This window comes from Lissotriton helveticus, chromosome 2_1, assembly GCF_964261635.1.
Source record: "Lissotriton helveticus chromosome 2_1, aLisHel1.1, whole genome shotgun sequence".
NCBI classification, from domain to species: domain Eukaryota; kingdom Metazoa; phylum Chordata; class Amphibia; order Caudata; family Salamandridae; genus Lissotriton; species Lissotriton helveticus.
The window spans coordinates 460,129,636-460,156,692 of NC_136059.1; the positions used below are offsets into that span (position 1 = coordinate 460,129,636).

The following is a 27,057-nucleotide window of genomic DNA, read 5'->3' on the forward strand; positions in this document are numbered from 1 at the left end:
TCCAGACCAGCTTGCAGCACATACATACTGTGTTCTGACCATCATGTATATTTTGGCCTAGTGAGGCCCTGAGGTCCTCTAGGATAGCCAGCAAGATGGTGCAGGACATGTCCGACAGGGCAAGGGTATACTGCTTAGAAGGCAAACTGCATTAATAGATCAGTGCTAGTTTAGCCAAATAAAACATTATCTTTTCCGAATAGCATCAATTATTTTTCATTCTATATCCGGAGGGTTGCCAGAAAAGAAATTTGTATCAACTTTACTTGTTGAAAATTTAACAAACAGTCTCTCCTGTTTAGGGTGCTAAGTTAGGAAGTACAGGAACCGAGTCACAGGAATACTAACTGACGGGTATGAACAAGGCTTAGCTATAAGGACATCATTAAAGTAGGCAGAAGGACATCACTAAAGTCTTCATTTAATGGCAATAACAGCTCAGATGAAACTAGCCCTGGGTGAAGAGCAGCCAATATGTTTGTTTTTGTATCTATAGTGGACAAGTGCCATTCTAGTGCTTCAGCTTTCCAAATAAAGTGCTTTCTTCCGTCGGTGGTCCGTGACTCTAGCTCCTTTTCACAAGATGTGTCCAGCTTACTGTACGTCTGCATAAAAGGAACCCTCAGCTTTGAGAGTGGGTAGCAACATGTACCCTTTCAAATTATCAGTGTCTTGAAGAACACTGGCTGATTCTTGCATTGGGTCCGAATCAGAACCAAAAATAGAGCAAATACTCTGCTGGTACAGACGTTGGGGCAAGGACTTGTATGGAATCTGCCTGCATAACCACCAGTTATACTTTTGTTATTTAATTGTGTGAAATAGGCCGGGATTGAGCCAATGTCAAGTTGGGATCAGAGATTGCCGTAAGGATCCGATCACTGATCAGCGCTTGCGTTTTCAGAGTTGGCGCCTGTACAGAAGGAACTGGTGTTATGTTATGTTAATAATTTCTTGTACAGCGCAGGTTCACCGGGAGGTTTCATGGCGCTGGCTCTAACATGTGCCGGGACCTTGGAGGAATTACACGTGGGCCTGTGTAAACAGCCATGTTTTGAGCATTTTCCTAAAGCTCGGGAGGTTGTTGCAGGATCGGATTTCTAACGGAAGGGAGTTCCATAGTCTGGGAGCCAAAGTCGCGAACCTGCGGCCACCCTGACGTTGTACCTTAAAAGACAGGGTGGCCAGAAGTTGGAGGTTGGCGGAACGAAGGTTGCGGGAAGGGGTGTACCTAGGTAGAAGGCATTTGATGAATTTGGGACTGCGGCCGTGAAGAGACTTAAAAATGATACAGGCCATCTTGAATGCTGTGCGTTGGGGGATGGGGAGCCAGTGAAGTTTTTTTAGCAGAGGTCTAGCAGATTGCCATCTTGGTTGCTGATGGATTAATCTAGCCACCTGGTTCTGGACTAGCTGGAGGCGTTTGCTGAGGTAGAGCGGTAGGCCCAAGTATATAGAGTTAGCATAATTCAGGTGTGATAGTACTAGGGCTATCAAATCCTGAATCAGGGCCGTGTGGGTGAACATGCGACTGATCTTCGTGATCCTGCGTAGCTGGAAAAGCAGGTGGAGACTACTGTGCCCACTTGAGTGCTTAAAGATACGTCATTGTTGATGATCACCCCTAGGCTTTTTACAGAGGGGGATGGGATGGGGGGAGAGCCAAGTTCTGTAGGCCAATAGTGTGGGCCCCAGAGGCTTTGGCTACTCCCGTTCAAGACTAGCTCGATCTTGCCGGGGTTCAGCTTCAGATGGTTTTGGTCCATCCACTGGTGCCCTGGAATTCCCGGATTGATTCAAGGGACGTCTATCGTAAAGATCAACTGGAGATCATCTGCATAGTTAAAAATGATAGTTTTTCGTTCCTTCAAGGACTGAATCAGGGGTAGCAGATACAAGTTGAACAACAAAGGGGAGAGTGAGGATCACTGAGGGACCCCACATGTCGTGGATAGCCTAGGAGCAGTGAAAGGGGCTAAGCGTACTGTTATGGCTACTGTTTCTTTAATAGAACACTGTGTGTCCTACATCATTGATGGAGTGTTTACATTCTGAATACTGAGTCAGTTGCTGTGCCTTGCTGTTGATGGTTGTATCAATAAACCTGCTCTTTCTACTAAACCTGATTTAAGAGCCTTTATCACTGGCGACGAGGGTCAAGGCTTGATTGGGGACAAGCATCTACAACCATCAACTCCCCTACCATTGGAATTTCGTTTTGGACTTGGATTTGCTCAAATTTCGTTTTTGGGCACTGGATTACACTTTGGACACTGGATATTCAATGTGGACTTGGTTTTAATCAACTTGGATTGATATTTTACAGACACTTTTTCTTGGATTTATCTAATAATTTTTTTCTACACTTTCTGGGATTGCTAAGACTGAACATGTAAGTTTGGCTGACTGTTCTCTTTTAATTTTAATCTTGGATGGCATCAGAAGTTATACTGTGCCTTTGTTCTACATCGGAGAGAATCGGGCCTCTTTTGGACATCGCGCTGAAGTCCTAGAACAAACAAAGTTGTGGAAAACAGGTATCTTCTTCGCCTGTTCGGCGCTTACCGTTACACTTTGTTTTCCTTTGAAACCCTGAGGCAAAGCATCGCGTGTGACTCAAGCTGCGTGTGCCATCGCGTGTGAGGCAGCGCGTGTGTGACAGCGTCTGTGTACTCGCCATCCTGCTCGCTCTCCTGCTCTTCATGCGTGCTGTAGAACTTTGACCTCGCGTGCAGCAGCATCACGTTGCCACGCAAACCACGTCGTAACAGCGGCCATTTTTAAAGACAATTGGTTACCATAGTAACGCCGATGCGCACGGCAGCGCATTTTGCTCTAACTTCGCAACGCTGATACACACGGCAGTGTATCCTTGGAAACCATAACACTAATGCGCAGCAACGCATTTTATCTAAATTAACAACGCTGATACACACAGCAGTGTATTTTTGGACTACCACTTCTACAACGTCGATGTGCACGACAGCACATTGAAATTTCTTCTTTATTGGGTTGTAAATTGAGGTGTGATTTATATATTTATATAATATTTCTGATACATACAGCAGTGTATTTTTGGACTACCACTTCTACAACGTCGATGTGCACGACAGCACATTGAAATTTCTTCTTTATTGGGATGTAAATTGAGATGTAATTTATATATTTATATAATATTTCTGACCTTTTATTTTCTTATCTACTCTGGTTATTTAGTTACTTGTGCAACATGACTTCTACTTCCAGTATGTCACAACCCCCACCATTTCCCTCTGAAGAAGGAGAGCCTATTCTCCTTTGGAAAAGGTGGCGGAATCTTTTTGATTCATATTTGGTGGCAATTGGTGGAGAAAAGTTCTCGGCTGCCAGAAAACAAGCAATTTTATTGCATAATTTAGGGGTTGAGGGTAGGCACACCTATGATAGCATGGACACTATACCAGTGGGTGGTGCTGATGGTGAACCTTCTGACATTTTTGAGATGTCTATGTCCATGTTAGAGAATTATTTTGGTCCCAGAATTAATGTTACCTTAGAACGCCACAGATTTTTCACTCGTGCACAAGGTCCTGTTGAACGTGTTGGTACATTTGTAGCTGTTTTAAAGACTCTTGCACGCACGTGTGATTTTGGGGATTTAGCTGAATCATTAGTGAGAGATCAACTTGTGAGGTGCACGAACAGCACAAGAGTCCAAGAAAAGTTATTATCTAAGAACCCTTCTTTAAAAGAGGCTATGGATATTGTAGAAGGCATGGAGAATACCTCTACATGGGTTAAAGAGATTAGAAAAAATAAAGAAGAAGCAATTCACACTGCTATTGAGGTTAAAAAGAAAAATCAAGATGTTGTGCACAGATTCGAAGAAGATGGGTTTTTAGAAGATTCACCTGATTCTATTGCTAAAGTTTCAGCTAATGTAAAAAACAAACTGCCCCAAAAGAATGGGTCATCTCAAAAGAGTTATCAAGAGAGTCGTCCTTTATTTAATAGAGAGTCTTCCTTATCCAAAGAATGTGATTTTCGACAACAACGCTCATTTTCTAATCAAAGATTGCGTTGTTTCAGGTGTGGCAGTTTTTCTCACACTTCTAATTATCCAAACTGTTTTGCAAGAGATAGTATTTGTAACAATTGTGGGGGTAAGGGTCATTATGCTCGTGTTTGCAAATCCAACAAAAAGAAAGAATCTAATGAAAATGTATCTGATATTGTACGCACTGTAGTTGTTTCAAATGTAAAGGATATTGGGGAGAGTGTTGATTCTGAAAAGATTGTTATGCCTTTTTGTAATATAGGTATTGCCAAGTATATGTTCAAACTTATGGCAGATTCAGGATCTCCTTTTACGTTAATAGGTAACAAAATTTGGGATGAGGTTGTTGGCTTAGAAAATGTTCAACTATTACCTCCAGATATTGCTCCTTTAAGTTATGGTTGTTCAAAAATTGACATTTTGGGATATACAGTGGCTAAGATTTCTTTCAGAGGTAAAGAAATCACCGGCAACGTTTATGTAGCTGTGAGAGGAGACAATCTCCTTGGCTGGAAACACCAACATGATTTTGGTATAATCCTTAATCCCTGTGCTAAAAATCCTCATGATCAAGTGATTTTTATGGAAGATTTAATTTCCTCATTTCTTCCTCAAGGAGTTAACACTGTATCTGATTTCAACAATATCTTTTCTGAATTTCCTAAAGTGTTCTCAGATACATTAGGTTGTTTAAAGGGATTTGAACACAAGATTGTTCTAAAAAAATCTGCTAAACCATGTGTGCATAAATTTCGAAAGGTCCCTAATATGATGGTTGAACCTTTGAGATTGGAGATTGAGAAACTTTTGAAATTAGGGGTGATTGAAGAAATTGAATCTTCAGAGTGGTTAAGTCCAATAGTTTTGGCACCCAAAGATGGTGGAAAAGCGGTAAGAATGTGTGTGGATTTGCGTGGGCTGAATGAATGTATTTGGGTTGATCGACAACCCCTGCCGAATATTTCTGAGTCTATTAGTATTTTGAAGGGAGCGAACATGTTTAGTGTTCTTGATCTCTCTTCTGCGTACCACCAAATTGTTTTATATCAAGAATCTAGGCATTTAACATCTTTCGTTACACCCCTTGGTGCTTATCGATTCTTGAGAATGCCCTTTGGGTTAGCCTCAGCTGCTGCTTGCTTTCAAAGGGTGATGAAAATGGTTCTTGGAGATTTACATAATGTTATGTTTTTCCAGGATGACATTTTGATGTATGGAGAGAATGCCAGAGAACATGATGCTGTTTTAAGATCGGTGTTAAATAGACTATCTGACAAGGGACTCACAGTTAAGAAAGAGAAATGCAAGATTGGTTTAGATTCAGTTACTTATCTTGGTCATGTAATCTCTGGGAAAGGGATACAACCGAAATTAGAATTGGCTGAGAGTATTGTTAAAGCACCAGCTCCAGAAGATAAAGATCAGGTCAAGTCTTTTTTGGGCATGGCGGAATTTTATTCCAAATTTGTTAAAGGCTTCGCTAGCATTGTAGAGCCTATAAGATCTCTTTTGAAAAAAGGTGTACGATTCACTTGGTCTAGTGAGTGTGAAGAAGCATTTTGTTTGATAAAGAATGAAATTGGCAAAATGCCCACTTTGGGTCACTTTGATTCAAAACTGAAAACCGTTGTCACTACTGATGCCAGCCTTAAAGGTCTAGGCGCAGTACTTTCTCAAATTGTGAATGGGGAGGAGGTTGTGGTAGCTTTTGCTTCAAGAGCTTTGAAAGATGCTGAATTAAATTATTCATGCGTTGAAAGAGAGGCATTGGCTGTATTTTGGTCTATATATCATTTTAAGTTCTTTTTATGGGGCATTCCGTTTCTTGTGAGATCGGATCATCGTCCTCTTGTTCAGATATTCTCTTGTCATCAAAGTGATCATATGACACCCAGATTAAAGAGATGGAGTGAAGGTCTACAGGAATTTAACTTTTGTGTACAGTATATTGCTGGTCAGAACAACAATCCCGCAGACTGTTTATCAAGGTTGCCGATTGAAAGAAATTGTTTTTCAGGTAATTTAGAGTGCATAAATTGGGTACTGGAATCTTCTTTGTCTAAGGATGAATGGTCAAGTTGTGTTGATAATGACGTTGTTTTTCAATCTTTGAGAGATATCATCAGAAAAGGGTGGCCTAGGTATGATCAACTGGATTGTGAATTAAAGCCTTATTGGACAGTCAGAAATGACTTGACGTTTTGTCAAGGTAACTTGCTAAGAGGTGACAGACTAGTACCTCCAGAGAATTTGCGTGAGAAAGTTGTCAATCTGGCTCATGAGGGCCATCTGGGGAGGAAGCTTACCAAGGCTCGCATCAGAGAGAGATACTCGTGGCCTAGTATGGATCGGATGGTGGAAGCTGTTGTGAAAGATTGACATTTGTGTGCGGCCAATGACAAATCGCACACCACTAGTCTTTCTCCTCTTTCTCCAGTAGAAGTTCCTACCACGGTTTGGACAAAGGTGGGGTTGGACATAGCGGGTCCTTTTGAACTCATGCCTTCACATGAGAGGTGTGTGGTACTGCTAGTGGATTACACTTCGAAGTGGGTGATTTCAAAATGTATGGGAATGGTAAATTCTAGAGCCATCATTGAGTTTCTTAAGGATGTGTTTGTGTCAGAAAGAGTGCCCAAGCACGTGCTTACTGACAATGGGGTACAATTTACCTCCAATGACATGGACTGTTTTCTTAAAGATCTTGGGATTGTTCACCAGAAGACAGCTCTTTATTCGCCTCAGGCGAACGGCCTTACTGAGCGAATGAATAGAGTTGTTAAAAGTTGTGCGCAGAGGGCTTTGCAGTCTAAGGTTTCTTTCAGTAGTGTGTTGAGGGAGACCTGGTGGGCGCATCGCACTGTTCCCAATGCTATCATGCAAAAATCTCCTTTTGAAGCATTGAGGGGGAGATTAGCTAATTCCAAACTCAACCCAGCTTGGCTCCCGGAGAGAGTTTGTGATGATAGTGTTGAAAGTGAATTGAGAAGAAGAGATGCGTTGGCTGAATATCAATGGAAGTATAAACAACGTTATGATGATAGGATTGCTGTCAAATTTAGGAAATGGAATATAGGGGATTGTGTTCTTGTGAAGAAGCCAAAAAGTGGTCACAAGGGTACTTCCAATTTCAGTGGTCCTTTCATCATTACTGCTATTAGAAAAAATGTTGTGACTTTAGACAATGGATGCACTTGGAACATGTCAAGGTTAGCCAAATGTTCCGAGTTCAATAGTCATACTAATAGTAGTTCTGTGCCTATTGATAATTCCAGTCATACCTGTACTTCTTCTAGCCAAAGTCAAGATGGTGTTCTTGTTAGTTCAAGAACAGTTCCTAGGACAAGACAAGTTCCAGGAAATGTACAGTTGTTTTGTATAGATACAGATTTCTTTATACTGTTTTTGTTTCTAAATCTTAATTATCTTTTCTTTTATATTGGTAAGGGGATGTGTTACGGCTACTGTTTCTTTAAAAGAACACTGTGTGTCCTACATCATTGATGGAGTGTTTACATTCTGAATACTGAGTCAGTTGCTGTGCCTTGCTGTTGATGGTTGTATCAATAAACCTGCTCTTTCTACTAAACCTGATTTAAGAGCCTTTATCACGTACCGCTTGAGTGCGACCGCTGAGGAAGGACCTAATCCAGCTGCCGGCTGAGTCACGGATGCCGGCCTGCTCGACACGGTCCATTAAGATGGCGTGATCAACCGCGTCGAACGCAGCTGAGAAGTCCAGAAGGACCAAAGCCTGAGGGATTTCTTTATCAGCATTTCCTCGCAGGGCATCCAGTACTGCTAGAATTACTGTCTCAGTAGAGTGAGCAGGGCGGAACCCTACTTGGTGAGGGTCTAGGTAGTCAGACTGCTCGATAAAGTTAGACAGACATGTAGCAACATGAGCTTCAAGGAACTTAACCAAATAGGGGAGCAGGGAGATGGGCCTGTGGGCTTTAGCGCCAGGGTCGAAGCAAGAGAGAGTCGGTAAGGGCCAGGTAAGTACCACGGGGACAGACCCACCAGCGGAAGTCCGATTTAAGATCTTTGTGGGGCACAAAGGTTCTCCAGAAGCAGCCAGAATTGCACCAAGATCTGCAGCATGGCCTCTTTGAAGGCTGCTATTTGCCGTTTTGCCGTGGGGTCAATACTGCCTCGGGGAATTCGAGGCACACCAGAACCAATTGTGGAATCTGTTTTTATTAAGAAAACACTGGATGTATTTATCTTAACGCCCTTCCGCTAGATGTCAAGTGGCAGTATGGGGAGGAGTCCAGCTTGGATTTCTTGTGCTTGAGGGAAGATTTGAACTCTGGCTTGCAAGAAGACTTTGACTGAGAAGTGGACTTTTCGCAGGTGTGACCTTGAAACCAGGACCACGACTTGGAGCATGAGCTATTTTTCAATCGCGGACCGTTCTTGTGTTCGGCGACAGAGCACGTTGCCTTCCAGGTCGGAACTGCTTTGGGATGCATGAGGGCACACTTGTTTCTGAGTCATGCCTGGAACAAGCACCGCAGACACACACAGTACACAGTATACGTCTGTAACCGACATCTCCTTCCCGCAGTCTTGGCACAGGCTTACCTCTGTAATTTTTGGTGGTGACATTATTCTCTAGCTGCAGGCTTTTATGGTTACCCCCTCTTTTTGCCTGTTGTTGTGCTGTTTCTGACTAGTCCGACTGGGATCCTGCTAATCAGGACCCCAATCTCTGTGCTTCCTCCCCTAAACTGGCATGGTAAGTACTTAGGTACACCCCAGATTGGCAACTGATGTCTCCTTTTAAGTCAGTGGTATATGGTACCAAGGTACCCAGGGCACAGGTACTCCAGGGGTCTCCCATGGGCTGAAGCAGGTATTCTGCCACTCAAAGGGGACCACTCAAACTGTGACCTCAAGCCGGCCATTGCAGCCTGTGCAAGCTGGTGCTAGCACCACTTACAACATATATAAATTTGCTTATATCTGAGGTCACTGCACTTAAAACCCACAAGTCAGCCCTAAGGCCGGCCTTTCAATCCTGAAGGCAGGGTACCTGCGTGAGCGGGACACCCCTACAACCGTCGGAGTCCATTCTCCCAGGTTCTAAGTGCATTAGTCATTAAGATACATAGAGCAGCCATGCTTCATTACACGATGACCTTCTATAGACTGGCTGTAACGAACCCTGTCTTGTTTGGTATCAAACATGTTAGAAACATACCTCCCACACCGAACCGGAGAGTAAGCCAGGGCTGCTGCAGACCACGGACATGAGTCTGCCCTCCTGCTGCTGAGCCAAGCTGGAGCAGGGTAAGGCAGAAACATAGATATCCTCTCACAGGGATGTGTGACCACATCCCAGACAGGGTTAGGTAAATTGGGGCAGGGTAGGGAGCTTGTCAGAGCCACTGAGACTGCTTGCAGGGCATATTTGTCGCCCTCCTTGCATACTCCAATTCAAACGAGTTCAGGGAGCCTTTGGCTCTGGCACGAAACTGTAAAACGACATGGCAGTATCCTTTCCACTGTCCGACTCCTCCTCTGGGAGGGCTTACCTGTGAGTGGTTGGGTCCCTCGATTCGTCGTGGGACAAGATTCAGATCGGACACCACTTCATCTTCGACCGTCTGGGCACTCTGGACTTCGCTAGACTTTCCTCTGGACACAGAGACTGCAACTGGGAAGACTCCTGATGCTCCTGGTCCCGTTGTCCTATTCGTCTGCTGCAGCGTCTGTGCCTGTGATCCATACAGGATCTTTCCAAGGCCTGTGGACATCCTAGACACCTAAAGGAATTTCCTTTAAAGGGAAGGAGTCACTTCCCTGCATCTGCAGGCACCGCAACAAAGCTGACTGGTCTGCTGATCCTGGGCTCCCACAGACTCCGAAAGGCTCAGCAACACAGGTGGTCGTTCTACAACTCCCTTGAGGCCTGCACTGTCTTCTCACCGAGTTTGAGACCAGTATCCCTCGTCAGAACCGCAGGAACCGAACCCCCATGCATCGCATCGACTTGCCGTTGCCAAGGCTTGTTGGCTCTCTTCACCAGAGATCTTCAGGCTCCAAGAAGCTCCAGCCTCAAGCATCTCCTTTTACCAAGATCTTTGTCTTCACCGCATCTCTTGCACTGTGGGCCTGCAACTTTGGTGAACTGCTCGAGATCCTCTTGCAACTCCTGTGCCTCCGGCCGTGGGTTCCCTTGAGGGTTTACTTCAACTCTAGTGGGCTCCCGTGCTTGCTCGGGGCCTGCTCCGACTTACCTGTGCATGGCGAGTCACTTGGACCTTGCTAGTCCTTACACTGCAGCTTTTTTCGCTTGCTACATTTTTTGCAGTTGCCAAGGCTTGCTGGTGCTCCTGACGGACACCGACCCATCAACTCTCAACATCCGACATGGTACAGCTCGTGATCGGCTCCTGACCTTCCACAGCATCACCTATTCCATACAGCTGCAGCTCCAAGATCAATGCTCCAGCATCACCTGACATTGGTGGGCCATCGTCTTCCGTGCCTATTGGTCACGCCTCAGTAGAATAGTCTATGTCGCCTCTGCTTGCAGGAACTTCTCATCTTGAATCCACCTTTGGGTTCCATTGGACACTTTCACCTTCTTCGCCAGTGGCATCTTCCTGAAGTCCTCCATTGAGTTAGACGGCGGTTTCCGATGCCAATTCGCACCTATGCACCAGACTTTCCTGGTGTAAGTATCCTGGATCCTAGGGTACCCACGGGTGGGGTGGCTCTCCAACCTTCTGTCTTCCACAGGGTTTCTTTAGGGTCCACCCGGAAGGTTCCTTCTTTAAAATTGCAACTGCGACTTACCCATTGACTTGAATTGAGCACGCTGTCGTCTGCACACGGCCTCCGTGGGGTTCCTGGCTACTTACCTCGGGTGGGTCCTTGGGTCCCAGCGCTTCCAAGTCTTCTGCACCCCTCGAATGTCCGCACATACCGGACCTCACTGGCCCGCTAAACATTCCATCTCTAGCTGAGCTATCTCTTATTTCCAAACAGGAATTACTTAAAATCACAGGCCGAGTCAAATCAGGCTCCTTGGTGGACCCCTGCCCGCCTGACATATTCAAGATGGCAATGCCAGGAATAGAGGAAGAGGTTCTGCACCTACTGAACACCTCTCTCCGGACTGGACAGATCCCTTCAGCTTTTAAAGAGGCTCGCCTGATCCCTTTATTGAAGAAACCTGGAGCAGACACAAAATGTCTGAAAAATTTTCGGCCCATCTCCCAGTTGCCTTTCTTGGCCAAGGTAATTGAGCAGCATGTGTTAGCTCTATTATCAGGCCATCTAGAGAGTAACAACCTGTTGGAGACTAATCAGGCAGGGTTCCGTGCTAATCACAGCACGGAACTAGTTATGCTATCCATTTTGGATGAGCTAAGGATGCGAGCTGATGTAAAAACACCGAGCGCCCTGGTACTATTGGATCTCTCCGCGGCGTTTGACACCGTGTGCCATAAACAGCTTCTGTCGCGGTTGAGATCCTTTGGCGTCGTGGGTACAGCACATGCATGGCTCTCTTCATTTCTGCAGGGCAGGACACAACGAGTACAGCTGGGGGATCTACTTTCCACCCCTGCTCCGATCACCTGCGGGGTCCCCCAGGGATCTGCCTTGTCTCCACTACTTTTTAACATCTACCTGCAACCACTAATTGCTCTCCTGAATAGGATGGACTGCCTAGTGTACAACTATGCCGATGACACCCAGATAATCATCCGGCTGGATGATGGGCCAGGAGCTCCCACCAGGCTACAGGACATATTGAAAACCACAGTCAATTGGATGTCCGAGAACTCCTTAAAAGTCAACCCGGATAAAACGGAAGTATTACCCATTTCCATCTCGGGTAACCCTTGGAGTGATAAATTTTGGCCAATGGAGCTGGGTGTACCCCCAAAGCTGGCAGTTGCAGTCAAAAGCCTAGGCCTATATGTGGATAATAAATTATCCATGGAAAAACAAGTTACCACCGTAGTAGGCACCAGTATAGGCTTGTTAAGACAACTTAGGAAGATCGCGGCCCTACTCTCATTCTCTACCTTGAGACACGTGGTCTCAGCCACAATTCTGGCTAGGCTGGACTACGGGAACTCCCTTTATTTAGGTTTGCCACAGCGGCTGCTGGACAAACTACAGGGATTCATGAACGATGCAGCTCGGCTGATATTTAAAAAACCTAGAAATGCCCATGCCTCTCCCCTGATGCAGGAGTTACACTGGCTACCAGTTCGTCAGAGAATTGTCTTCAAAGGGATGTGCATTGCTCACAAGGCTTTGCATGGCAAAGCACCAAAATACCTAAAATCCCGACTATCCCCTTACATACCGGGTAGGACTTTGCGTTCGTCGGACGCCACTCTCCTGTCTCAGCCCCGCTTTAAATTGACCACGGTGGGGGGCCGTGCTTTCTCCAACACAATCCCAGCCCTATGGAACAAATTGGATCCAGAGCTCAGGAAGGAGAGTAATTTACTTCCCTTCAGAAAAAAATTAAAAACCGCACTATTCAAACAAGCATGGAGTAGACCTTAGGTGTACAGCTGGTTTCAAGTGAATATAACATCTATCACGTAAATATGGTCAGACAGCGCTTAGAGACCCCTGTGGTTATAACGCGCCATACAAATTAAATAAATAAAATAAATAAATAAATAAATTCTGGGTACAGTCTTGACTTGAGTTGTGGTTTGCATCCCACTATTTTAGAAAATGGTTTGGTCTCCCCCTGGAGACCTTTGTGTATTTGTGCACTCACCTGTTTTATTTGTAAAGAATAATGCGCATTGTGTTATATCTCTGGGTAGGAGATCTTGTTATGTGTTAGTGAGTGTCTTGTAATAAATACCTATTTTCATAAATACACTGTGTGGTTCTTTTTTACTTAACCTACACCAATAAGATTAAGATCTGGTAAAACAAGCTGCTTTACTCTCCATCTGGAATAAGCCTGAAGGCTGCTCTCCACAGCTACCACTTAGAGAGCTTTCTAAGGTTGTCTAAGACCACTAAAATCACCATAAGTGTTGTCTGGATTAGTGCAGGGTGCTTCACTTACATAAGTGAGTATCATATACTAAGCACTAAGCCAGCCTCCTACACTAGCACACTGTGAAAAGTTTTATGGGGCATTGACAGACCGACAAAGCTGGAAGTGGAGCTCCAGATCTATGTCAAAGGGCAAGGAAAGAAAGGAACTGATAGGGGTGAGGTTTACATGAGGCTACAAGTGTCACTTCGGGAGTGGTAAAGAATCATTGCAGAGCCCACAACACCATCTTCCAGCACACAGAACCACTGGTGAAGAATTCTCCAGATCTAGCCTAAAGGTGAGGAATCTACGATTAGAAGTATCCATCAGAAAAGATTGCTCAAAGCAAGATAACATTCAATAGGGATTAACTGATTATTCATGGTTGGTAATTAACTATTTTGCATTGTATAGTTGCAACACGTTTTATATGGTGCTGATATTTATGCCCGCATTGCTTCACAGGTGTCATTAAGTATTCCCTTATTTATATTTAATTCATCAATTTTGTTTGACTTTCTCTATAATTGTTCTCTAAATTCAGGAGGTGTTGAAGGGTGTGCCCGATACTTCCATCTGTGTGAAACATGGAGATCACAAGTTCCATTCCCGGAATGGCAAACTCAGTCATTAAAATGCTGAGGACAATAAACAACTGAGTTGTATTAACCAAGGTACTATTACTATCTCTGATGTACATTGCTTAGACACTACAAAAACTACATTACTTGCTATATAGAAACACGTTTTAGGAAACTCACGGGCCAACAACTGGAAAGGCTATAATGACTGAGAATACCTTCTAAAACAGTGAACAATCTGAACTGTGGTGGAAATAAAACCTAAGCAAAGATGTGTCTTTCAATGACAAGTAAGCTAGTTGTACTCAGACCTCTTCATCTATAACAAAAAGCAACAGCACTCTACACATTGGAAACCTTTGATTATATTTAAAAATCTTAAAAATGTTTCTAAGGTGCCGTACCAACCGGATCATTTTGAAAGTACTTTATGAAACGGACACCAAAACTTTGAAACACTGGTCTAAGAGAATACAATTGTGGGAATAAATACAGAAGTAAGCCCCTTGAAGGAGAAATCCTGCCTGAACACCCCCCCAACCCCCCCCCCACACAGAAAAATATTAATTACCTTCCATTTTAGACGAATGTGTCGTTTTCCTTCCGAATCTGAAATAAACGATCGCCATAAATCCGGTCCTTTTGCGGGTTCTATTTGAAAATAAATAATAACTTGAGTCACTGCAGATGCTACATCCTACGTTTTCCTTTGCTGTAACAATTCATTCAACTCCTAGATGCTCAATCAAGTTCAACAAATTCTTTATTGATGCTTCCCTGAATTGTAGCTATATTTAAAAAGAGGTTCTAAATTCTGTTCAATAGTTGTACAAAAAAGTTTATTAACGTTCAGCTCTGTAAGTAACTACTTAACCTTTTCACAGGCAGGATTGTTTGTACACCTTTGTGACCGGGAATGGTTTAAAAAATAACTTCTGTATATAATAATGTAAGTTGTTTTTTTGGGGGGGACATGTTTTGGTGAGAAAGCTACATCAATATCCTTTTACAGATGGAAGATATAATGGAAAATGTGGAGAAATTTCCATTTTTTTTATGAATTTGCTCAATGTTTGTTGCATTTTTCAAAATGAAAAACCTAAATCCAGGAATGCTAACCAGGTAAAGTTGCCCTGAATGTCTGGAGTCTGAAAACATCACATATGTGAGTGTTTTCTATCAATCAATTATGTTACATCAAAGCGGATCACAGAATTCTGGGAGAACCACTCATTATGGTGCACTGTTATTTGATGACCGATATACAATACAAAAAACGATTTAAAAAGTATAAAAAGTATGGATTTTATAATTCTGAACAACCCAAGGCATAGTTTGAAGCAAGCCTGACCTTCGATGCTCCGATTGCCTAGCAGAACAAACTCAACATGATATTTGGAAGTTTATTACTTTTTCCCCAAAACATTATATCCTACCCTCCCCCCTAAGTCTCTCTCATGCAGAAGGGCATCCCTGTCAAGGCTTGACCCCAACCTATGTAGTTGGCCTATTGCTTAAGACAGGAACAGGCCGAAACTTTGACGTGTAATAACTGCATTGACAGTACACGGACTTCATAAAGTCTACATTTTTTTTTGTAAAACTTTATTTATGCTTTTCATCAAGTATAAAACAAAACAGGAAAAGAAATGACATAGGTACAGTTCTTCGAGTTCCATCATATGAAGTCATCATTGTGTCGTAGAAAAACAGGCATTTGAACATGTCAAGGTACATATAAAGATCCAGTACATCTTAGAGGCGTCATGAAATGCACCTCAAAGGAGTAGCAAAGAAAAAACCTCAGCAGGGCGTTATATCAGGAGACATGTATAACATATCAAATCGTTAGGGCAATAAGATCAACGCGTACCCACAGAGCATAGTGTCCACAATAAAACAACGGTGCTAATACCCACATCTCCAAGCCGTGGTAGTTACCTCGTAGCATCATTTATCCTATCCTGAGAGACCCTTTCAGGCGACAACCCCTCAGAAGTCGGGTCTGAAGTACTCAGGAGGTAGCTCTGCAGAGGCCCCCATATGTCTCTGGGTCTACACGCCAGGGGTTGCAGATCAGCATACACCGCGTGTTGCTCCTGGCACTATATGACATCCCTTAGCCAATCCTTAAACTTCGGGGCTCTCCCCCTACCCCAACGGCACGCTAAACGCCGCTTTGCTAGCAATTGTACAATGTCTAGGAGTTTCCTACACCCTTTGGGCATTGGCATGGTGTATCCCAGCAACATAGTTAACGGATCCCTACTCAGAGGCGTGTCTAGCATAGTCTGAAGGGCTGCATGCCCTTGGGTCCAATATTCCCATACACCAGGACACTCCCATGCTAGATGTAGGCACCCAGCACCACTCGCCCGACATCTGTCGCATCTATCATTATCAGACAACCGAAATCAAAATTTCCTAGCAGGTGTGTAATATAGTCTCTGCAATATCTTATTGTGGATGATCTTAAGTCTGCAGCTAGCTGATAAATTAGCAGTCATACCACAGCAATAACTCCATTGTTCTTCAGTATCCTCCACCCCAATGCACTCGAGCTGTCCTCTCAACCGCCAATCGTTGCGTCCTGATGCTGCTATAGATACTAGAGACCAAGTGTCTACCGTCTGTGGAACCCAGCATAGCATGTAACGGTGATAGATTCTCCGGTTCTAGAGGATACTCTGGCAGCACCTCCTTCAGTCCCTGCCTCAGCCTTACATAATAGAACACTTCCAGTGGTGTAGGTCGGATACTGCCAAAAAAAAGGTCCTGGGAGCGAAATCGTCCAGCTTGAAACAAGTCCCCCAGGTTGCAACCCCAAGACCCCAGCACATAGCTTGAAACCCTTTTTCCTGGAACAGCACAATAGTAGGATGATATGACAAAGGCATTCTCTGCGAGTACAACAGAGAGACCCGTAGCACCTTCGCCACTCGTCTCCAATCGTCCACAGTGCACGTTACTATTGTGACCGGCGTATTCAGTGCAGCACCTGGACTATGTATAAGACCATTCAGAGGAAGGGGATGAGCTACCCAATCCTCAGCCGCTATCTGAGGCATATAGGGCATGAGTGCCACCCAGTGATAAGGATAATGCGCCTTCGCGCTCATGTAGTATATCTCAAAGTCTGGGATGTCAAAACCACCTTTGTCATATGGCTGCGCCATTCTGGACCATTTAAGCCGTGGCTGCTTTCCACCCCACACCAACCGAATTAATTCAGTCATCAATGTTTTAAAGAAAAATGCGCCTGGATAATAGGGTATATTCATGAACAGGTATAGAAAGCGCGGCAGTATCATAATCTTTATAAGCGATGCTCTGCCCGCCATGGACAGGGGCATAGAAATCCAGAGTGTAACACTGGAAGTCAATTTGGTGATTGCAGTGCCATAATTGTACCGAAGGGTCTCCTCCCTATTGCTAGTCACCTGGATTCCGAGGTATCGAAGCTCCGAGTGACACCACTCAAGGGGATAATCCAATGAGAACTCCTGTACCGCAGGCGTGAGCGGGAAGAGTTGTGATTTTCTCCAATTGATTTGTACTCCTGATAGTCTACCAAAGACTATAAACTCACGTAAAAGGGGGTTTAAATTATGTTGCGGGTCAGTAACATAGAGCGTTATATCGTCTGCATATAAAGAGATCCCTATCTGGCGTTGGAAGCATTTGAAAGCACTATCTTTATGCAGCTGCCTGATATGACACGCCAGTGGCTCGATCGCAATGGCGGAAAGGAGGGGGGAGTGGACACCTCCCCTGCCTGGTGCCTCGCGTTATGGGGAGCGAAGAGGACACACGACCATTGATGAGAACCCGGGCAGTGGGCTGAATAAAGTCTACATTTTTACCTGTTCATGCTCATTACAATAGGCCCACATAGGTGAGGTACTGTTTTAAAGAAACGAGTGTGGAAACACTGGGTGATGGCACTGTTGCTATACATCACAAATTCAAGAACTTTGTCACAGAATTTGAGGGAATACTGTTTTTAAACCAAAGTTCAACGTTTGCAGGGAATGCAGTGCAAGAATAAATGATAGCATCCACAGAAGCCACGCCACCGGAGACTCCCAAAAATCTAGTTTTCAGAAGTGTCGGTGGTTGGTACTTTTTTCTTGGGATCGAAGGACTCCAGGTCTAAATAACTCTACAACTAAAATCACCCCAATTTTAAACTTCTGTCTTGTCCTTTCCACAGGTGCTTGAGTACTTGGGCCTTTATTGTCCCAGATGATGAGCGGTCACACTTTTTGGGTACTGTTATACCCTGGTGAAGTGTGGGAACGCAGAATATGACATGGCATGTGAGATTGTATATTGAATCTGTTTACACTTTGATCAGTTTTCAAAGAAAGCTATTTTTCAAATTACTGGTATTACGGAATTGAGAATGGTTAAAAAGACTGTCTGTTCCTAAGCTCAGATTTTGTGATGACGCCAAAATATATAGTTTCAATTCACCACATATCTATATTTATTAGTATTTCTATTAACAAATAATTCATGGTGAGTGCGGAGTGACAAACAGTTTGACCACAGATTGATTATTGGCTCTCGGTATTATGGAATTTTGAACAAACTACAAACGCTACACAGGTCTGACACATAATTCTGTGCACCTTGCAAAATAAAAAAATAATTCAATGTCTGGCGCTTGCTGGGTCTTCAACATGAATGAATGTGCTTCAGCAAGGAATCAGACCGTGTTACATTTCTTTCCTCAGGCTATTGAAAAATTCAAACATTTGTCTTCTTACTGGGGCACAGACTGCGTCTGATCCAGGCACCCAACCCTCATCTGGGGGAAGAAAAAAAACATAAAACGAGCAACGGTCTGGACACACACACACCAACAAAAATACATAAATTAGTCATTAGGGCAGTCCAGGCGACACCTTTACAGGATGCACATAGAGGTCATTAGTGCAGCTAAGGGGTTAGGTGGAAGTCCAGTGTGAAAAGAAATGCAATTCTGTCATATACTGATAAGTTACTTCAATACAATTCAACCTGCATGAGGGGGGCGTGGCCATCCGGCAAACATGGTGGACGCGACTTCTTAGAGCTCCGTCCAAGGGGTCCCAATCTTCGACATTTATCCTGTGGAGGTGCTCGCCTGTGTCCCTGCCGAGCGGAGCCGGTGAAGGGAAGCGCTGGGGAGCCATCGCGGGGCAGCGACTCCCAAATTGAGGCTGCGGAGGAGACGCTGCCGTGACGGTGCGGTGGTGACGCGGCCCCGGGCGCGAACTATCACCCGAGGCCTCGGCGTCCCTGTGGCGGCTCTTGAGTGGCTGTGAGGACCACGCCTTGTGGAAGCGGAGACCGCCTTGCGCTCCGGAACCCCCCGGGACTGCGGCGAGAGGACTGCCAGCCGGGGGGGGTGGGGGGGGGGGGGGGGGGCTGGGGGGGGTGAGGACGGCCCTTAGACCTGGTGGCGTGTGAGGCGCGCCGCGGCGGTCCCCAGAGACACTGGTGAGAGGGGGGGTCTGAGCGGGGCCTCCCGCCTGTGGCTGCAGAGACGGCGAGGACTGGGGGCGGCAGAAACCGGTGTACCTGCGGCGGCAGAAGGAGAGACGCGGAGGCCTGACGCGGCGGGCCTGACGCTGCGAGCTCCGAGACCTCGGGGCCTGGTGTAACGGACTCCATGAGTGCTCCCCCGGGCTGCTGCTTCGCTGGAGGTGCTGAGGGGCCGGAGTGCGAGAAGCGGCTGGCGCTCAAACGGACGGACGGTGAAGAGACAGGTGGGGGGGCTGCCCAGAGACACCTGCCAACAGGCGCTGCCACGAGACCGAGGGGGCCCACCAACTACCAGGGCAAACATTGGTGGTGCGCTGGGACCCCCCGCGGCACGGGAGGTGAACCACGGGCCACTGCAGACTAGGGGAGACAGCGAGAGCCCACCGGGTGGCAGCCCTTGCGCCGGGCGCTAGACACTGGCCGAAGAGGGCTGCCCTGTGGGTGCTACCTGAGGGATGACCACGCGCGGGACCGGGGGCCGCGGAATACTGGCTCCATCCTTCGGGGTCTCAGACCGACGACAGGGAGTGACGCTGCGCTGAGCCGGACGGGCTGCAGACATTGCGCACAGGAGGAGTCTGTGGCGAGCCTTCACAGGGAGAACAGCTTGGCGGAGGCACACCATTTTTGGGACGGGCGCCATTTTGAACTGCGCCGCAAGGAGCGGACTCTTCCCTTCAGGGGCGACACGGGTGCTGTGCCGGGAAGCTGACGCCCAGAAGCCGTGTTGGGTGCGTCAGACCCACCCTTCTGAATTGCCAAAGTTGCTGTGCCCATAGGTGCGAGGCACAACCGGAGGCTGCTTGCCTCAGGGGAGGCAAACGCACAAGGAAGTCGGGGCCAGGTTGGGCGCCGACCCACCCCGGGGACTTTTGAGGAGCCCTCTGGCAGAGACAATCCGCCTCTCTCCTGGTCCTGTCGCAACGCCGACCGAGTAGGGGAAGCGCCCTCTCACTCAGTACTGGCAGCCGGACATTGGGCGTTGATGCCAACAGCACAGCAGTTGGTGATGGGCAAGCTAAGGGACAGATCCCAGCCGAAGCAGCAGGCGACGGGCGACCCTGGCCCCACGCAGGAGCACAGACGGGTTGACATGGAGCCTTCAGCAGTCCTGGCGGCTAGGATGGACTCTGTTCTGGCGGCTGTGGAACGCATCGGAACCACACTGGAGCAAACCAAAACATCCTTAGAAGCCCGGATCGACAAAGTCACCTCCGACTTCACGCTACTACACACGGACCATCGTAAGCTGGCGGAATCAGTAGCCACGCAACGACTGTCGGTCCAGGAGCTGCAACCGGTGGTGCAAAGCCACATCTCGGCCCTACAGGACTTGATTGACAGGGTCCACGCACTGGAGGACCGTGCAGAAGATGCGGAAGGGCACTCTCGGCGCAGCAACGTCCGGGTGGTTGGACTGCCAGAGGGGGAGGAAGGGACGGACTCGGAGCAGTACACGGAGGCCTGGTTGCAGACACTCTTGCCGTCTGGGGCGTTGTCCTCACAGTTTGCTGAGGAAAGAGCACACCGAGTGCCGGCACAGGCCCAGCGACCGGGGGCTCGGCCCCGCCCGTTTCTGTTCAAACTCCTCAACTACCGAGACCGTGATGTGGTACTCCGCGAAACTAGGAAGCTGGGTGACATCAAAGTGATAGTCGAGTGATGTTTTTCCCAGACTATACGGCAGCAGTGCAGAGAAGGAGGAGCACTTACATGGCCGTCAAGAGACAGTTGCGAGAACTGGAGCTACCTTACTCTCTGCTGTTCCCCTCTCGCCTTCGGATAGTCACCAAGGACGGCACCCGCTTCTTTGACGACCCGTCAGACGTCTGGGACTGGCTGGAGGAGACAGGGCAGTGGTCGGGAACGAGACCCCCGGGCCCAGAAGAGGGCGGGTGGCAGGAGCAGCGATCCAGGAGGCGGAGGAAGGCTCGCCGAGGCACAGGGCTAGGATAGGTCGCACCCAGCCCGGAGAAGAAGCGGCAGGAGGCGCTTGAGACATTGGGAGTGGTGAACAGTGCTGCCTGCTCAGACCATCTATCACAGAGTGACTTGGACACGAGCGGTTCATCCTCCCCTCCACTGTGCTGTTTGAAGGTGCGGGCCTGCCCGTGGTGACGCCCCAGACAGCTGACCACATTATGTGACTGGATGATGAACTGTGGTGGCTGGCCTGCAGACTCTGTTCCTAATTGCTCTGTTCCTTATATCCTTTGTCAAGCTGCTGCGAAGTGTGCTGCCAGTATGCGTCACTAGTCACCCCTGCAGACACTGCCTATAGCGCATGAACAGCCTACAATATACAGAAGCGCTCACAGAACCGCAGTTGGGAGACGCTAAGTGCCCGGCGCGGGCAGTGTCCCCTTATGGGTAGCTCACATTGGTTCCGCGCGCTTTTCACCCTAGCATTACTCAGGCACCTCCAAGCTGTCTAAGGGCCTTCGACAGGGGTATACCTTGGCTCGATTGCTGGCTTTCTGCTCCACCGCGTGAGTTGAGATCACACAACACTAAGTGGTAGACCCCACCTTTTTGGTTTGGACGTATGCCCCGTTGGGAACTCACCTACTCTGTTGCATTATTGTTTACAAGGTTCAGATGCTGCTCACCGATAAACGACCCCGAGAGACTGCCCACTGGTCCCACTCGGGGCGTCCCCCCTTGACTCCCTCGCGGCGATACCACAACACAATACATGACATGCACTAACATCGTGACTTGGAACATCCGTGGCATGCACACCCCGGCGCGCCGCTACTCTGTCTTTTCCTATCTTCAGCAGCACAGGGTGGTGATTGCACTCCTACAAGAGACACGCATGTCCCGAACTGAACTCGATAGACTCCGGGGGCGCTGGAGGGGACCGATATATGGCACAGCATTTTCAGCACACGCGCGTGGCACACTGATCTGGGTTAGGGCTGGTGTCCCGTTCATCTTCGATGATGCTCAGGTAGACCCGGATGGGAGATACACTCTAGCAAAGGGGAAGCTAAATGGGCAGGAGGTTCTATTAGGGTCTTTATATGCCCCCAACACAGGCCAACACCTATTCCTGTAAAACCTTAATCACACCCTTAATCCATACGCAGGCCTTCCCTGGTTACTGGGCAGGGACTTTAATATGGTTCTCGACACACGACTAGATCGGTCCCCCCCCCCCTTCGTGCTGCAGCAGTAACTTCGAACGCACAGGCACTCCAGGACTGGCTTGCACACTGGGGAATACGCGATCTTTGGAGTGTACAGCATCCCGCCGATAAAATATACTCATACTATTCACCAGTCCATGACTTGCATGTCCGTTTGGACCGCATAATAGGCTCCCAGTCACTGCTCCCACTCCTGACCAAGTCTGAGTATCTGGGCAGGACGCACTCAGACCATAACCCCCTATTGTTCCAAATCAGCTGGGAAGCGGACCGGCCCCCTGTGCCCACATGGCGGTTGCAGACGGCCGCACTCGAAGACGCTGAGTTTCGCTCTTCCTTGGGCACTGCCATCCTTGCTTATTTTGAGGAGAACGCGGAGACAGCGAGCGATCCCATGGTGGAATGGGACGCACATAAAGAGACCATCCACGGGCACTGTATGGGTGCCACGTGGAACACCTGGAAAACAGTGTGATTCCCTGTCCCGGCTAGAATCTGAGCTTCTGCGCTATGTGAGGGAGGGTGAGGGGGTTGGTAGGTATTCGGCCAAGCTCAGTGGCCTCAGTGGTGAACACGCGGCCTGATCACTACAGACAATTATATATGGCCCGAGGTACTGGCCCTAGCCATAAGCTCGACGAATTTCTGGACTCGATTGCCTTGCCAATTGCCACTGACAATCAGAACGACACACTGAATGCCCCTCTCACTCTTGAGGAGGTGGGAGACGCCATACAGGTTTTGGCGACTGGGAAATCCACGGGGCCTGCCGGCCGAATACTACAAGGCAGACAGGGAGGTCCTTGCGCCTCTGCTCCTCCAACTGTATAATGCAGCGATAGACACAGGTCTGTTCCCGCCGTCTTTGCGGGAGGCATTTCTGGTATCGCTGCCCAAGCCTGACAGGGATCCTACAGCATTGGGCTCATATCGCCCACTGGCAATGCTAAATATAGACTACAAAGTATATGCCAAAATCCTTGCAGAACGACTGGCCCCGGTGGTCCCTCACTTAGTTCATCCGGACCAAAATGGCTTTGTGCAGGCACGATCCACCTCCCTGAACCTCAGGAGATATTTCAGGGTGGCGGCGGACGCAACGAGAGACTGGCCTAGAGCGGGGTGCCTGGTGTTAGACCTAGAAAAGGCTTTCGACAGCCTAGAGTGGGGCTACCTGAAGTCAGTTTTGAGGAAGTACGAGCTAGATGTGGACTTCCTGCAGATGGTGGACCTCTTGTACCGGGACCCAGTGGTTTGTATGCGGTTGGGACCTTACGTCTCGGAGGCAGTGGCGGTGGGCAGGGGTACCAGGCAGGGGTGCCCTCTGTCCCCGCTGCTCTTCGCACTAGCCATGGAGCCCCTGGCTGCGGCCAGGAGACAGACGCTGGGTGACGGCATTCCTCTGGGGGACGGTACCCACCAGGTGTCCCTATACGCTGATGACCTGCTGGTGTTTGTCAGGGATGTGAGCCACATCCCGGAGCGGCTTGACCACCTGCTGTGCCGTTTTGCAGAGCTCACCGGGCTCCGGGTGAATGCAGGCAAGTCCTGCCTATTTGCATTTAGTGGCCGGGTAGATGATCCGGGGTTCCAGCTGCATGGTACGAGAGTACGATGGAAGGCGGACATATTTAAGTACCTGGGGATCCAGATCTATCGCCAGCCGCACGACCTCTTTGATGGGAACCTGGGACGGGCGGTGACAGTGCTCAGATCGGCTTCTGGTCCACGCACCCGCTGACGCCCATGGGCAGAGTGGCCTTAGCCAAAATGGTCATGCTCCTTTGCCTTCTGTACCACTTCACCAATCTGCCTCTATTTATACCCGCTTCCTTCTTCTCCAAGCTCAACAAAGTCCTGCGCAAATTTATTTGGGGCTCGTCCCGACACTGGCTGGCGCTTTGGAAATTGTTCCTCCCCACTGACAGAGGCGGATTAGCTGCTCCCTGCTTCGAGCATTATTACCTGGCTGCGCAACTCCAATGGATGGCCCGCTGGCTAACGGACAAGGGGAGGGAGGACACGGCTACGGGTAAGCCGCCATACACATTAGAGCGAGTCCTCGCGCTATTCCACCCGTTGGCGACTCCGGCGCGTCCTGCCCCGCTGCTGCTGGCAGTGGCATACAAGTGCTTCCGCAGGGTACTGCAGCTTACGCGGTCAGTGCTCCCATATGCACAGGCGGTGCCTTTAGAGGGCTCACCCGGGGGTGAGGGGGTCCTTACGAGCCACATGTTGAAAAGATGGCATGAAGCTGGCATCCAGTCTCTAGACGAATTGTATAGGGATGGGAAGCTGATACCCTATGAGACACTAGTTGCTGAGGATGGGCTACCTCCGGGGGGCTTCCTGCTGCACCGCTCCCTTCTGGCGCACATGACGGCTAGGTGGGGGGATGTTGCGGCAGAACCTAAGCAACATCTAACCCTGCAGTATCTTCATGTCATGGGTAGGGGTCGGCACTTAGTCAGGTGGTTCGCTGCATCCTTGAGAGCGCCTACGGAACTAAATCTGGACCCACTGCGGGGCAAATGGGAGCGGGATTTGGGGCGAGCGCTCGCAGATAAAGAGTGGGAGAAAATCCTTAAGAGTCCAGTGCGCATCCCCAGGAATATGCGCGTCCGCTAGATCCAGGTCTATATTGTTCACAGGGCCTACCTCACTCCTGCCTTAATCAACAAACACTTCCACAGAACAGATGCGTCTTGCCCTCGGTGCGATGAGGTGAATGCCGATCTTCTCCACCTTCTGTGGAATTGTCCAGGGCTGGGCACCTACTGGGGGGACATTAGTGGGCTCCTGCAGCAATGCACTCGACGCATAATCCCATGTAACTGGCCCGAATACCTCTTACACCATTTTAAAACACCACCCAAAGACAAGGTATCGTCCCGTTTCCTGGACCTGGGGATGGTAGTGGCAGCGCGCTACCTCACCAAGAGGTGGAAGGCGCGGGACCCCCCTAGCACACGGGCCTGGACCATGTCCCTCCAAGCCTGGGCCCGAGCGGAATGGACTGCAATACGGCGGGAGGAAACGGTGGGACTCTGCAGGGAACCTATTGCAGAGCACTGGGAGCGTATGATTAACGCCCTACAATCAGCAGGCGGCACAGTGAGTGGGGGAGTGGCAGAGGATTCACCGAACGCATTGGAAGCTGGGGTGGCACACTGCGGGCGATACACCTGACATCTCGATCGGTGCAACACAAGGTGTAACAGCGCAGGGAACTAGCGGAGGTTGAAGGCGCCTGTGGCCGGGGGAGAGGGAGGGGGGACGACTGGGGGGCGGGACAGCACTCATTGTATACCTGTGACTATGCCGCAGTTTGTTTGTTCTGTTTTTCAAAACAGCAGTTTTATTGTTCTTGTATAAAAAGCAATTCTGTGTACAGGGCTGGGCCGCACAAGCCCCATTCAGGTGGTAGACGTTTTCAGGTACACGTACTGGGCCCAGTTATACCCATGCAGCACAATGTAATACCAATATACTGTATATGAACAGTCACTTGCCATATTTACAGCGATGCAATGTATGGAAACTAATGAGTATTGAACTGTTTTAAAAATATAAAAATGCCAATAAACAGATTTGACAAAAAAAATATACAATCCAACCTCCATTGGCACTATTTTGAACAGGGGCAGCAGAAATGTCAATTACTATACAGGCAAGTTGTACACTTCAAGCATCAACAAAAAGGGGGTATAAGGAAATATACGGAACAATCACCGACTATCAAGAGCATCAAGTGCTTTCAAGAGATGAGCACAATGTATTGTTTTAAACCATGCCCAACATAGCTGGGCAAGGGTCGGCTCCATGCCAGATACTCAGGAAAACCACCAAGCAAAACCACTAAGCAAATAAGGTTAGATTAGTTATGTGTTATACTAAAATTAGAAAGCATCCGTCTTCCCTAGACCCAAGCTGGACACCCCTACTTTGAAGGTAATTATATGTTTGTTCATGGACGTCAATATACAATAGTATTGAGTAAGATTTTGAAGTACAAAGTAATGCATTCAGTTTCAAACAGCATGGCAATTTAAAATAATGTGTTTGGCACAGCAATAATCTATACATTTGGAATTGCCAATTGAAGAAATCATGTTTATAATTCTGAGAAGGATGATATGCAACTAGAGGTCAGAATATTTTAATTCATATATCACAAAGATCTGTTGTTAAGAAGCTACTTACTAGCTTCAGTTGTGACAACACTCCTCTCTGCACTCCAATCACTCCAGAAGCCGTGACCATCACCATTCATACACCTCAATGAAACAATGTATTCTGTATATGACTTCAGCCCTTGAAGCGTGAATGAGGTTTTCTTTGAACTTGTGTCCTCGGGTGGCACCTGCAAAACAAAGATAAAGACACAGTGACCTGGATCTTAATGTCAATATTACATGCCTGATTCACAAATATTCTTTCAAGGAATGTGTCTTTCTAGAAATTTAGGAACAAGTTAAACTTATGTCAGAGGTAAGATACACTTGGTCACATAAAAATAATCATAAACAAGGTCAAAGTTGAGTACATTTAATACAGTTTAAAGCTATAGGACTGCACATCTAAAAACATTATTAACAAGCATTGCGAATTCTAACAAGTCTAGCATTAATGTGCTAAAAGATGTAAACTAAGGCAAGCACAAGTTTACATTTTTGTCTATCTGTGTTTTATGTTAGTGCATTAAAGTCAGTGACATCACTT

General features: G+C 47.6%; 1 protein-coding gene across 3 annotated transcripts in view; it reads right to left on the reverse strand.

Moving 5' to 3' along the window:
- The window catches only part of IL6ST (interleukin 6 cytokine family signal transducer), a 564,825-nt gene that overhangs the window by 138,622 nt on the left and 399,146 nt on the right, over nucleotides 1-27,057 (reverse strand). For all 3 annotated transcript variants that reach the window (XM_078675107.1, XM_078675108.1, XM_078675106.1), the window contains 2 exons: nucleotides 26,539-26,698; nucleotides 14,223-14,302 (listed from right to left, as the gene is read on the reverse strand). In XM_078675107.1, the coding sequence (XP_078531233.1) occupies nucleotides 14,223-14,302; nucleotides 26,539-26,698 (240 nt within the window). The remainder of the gene's footprint in view (nucleotides 1-14,222; nucleotides 14,303-26,538; nucleotides 26,699-27,057) is intronic.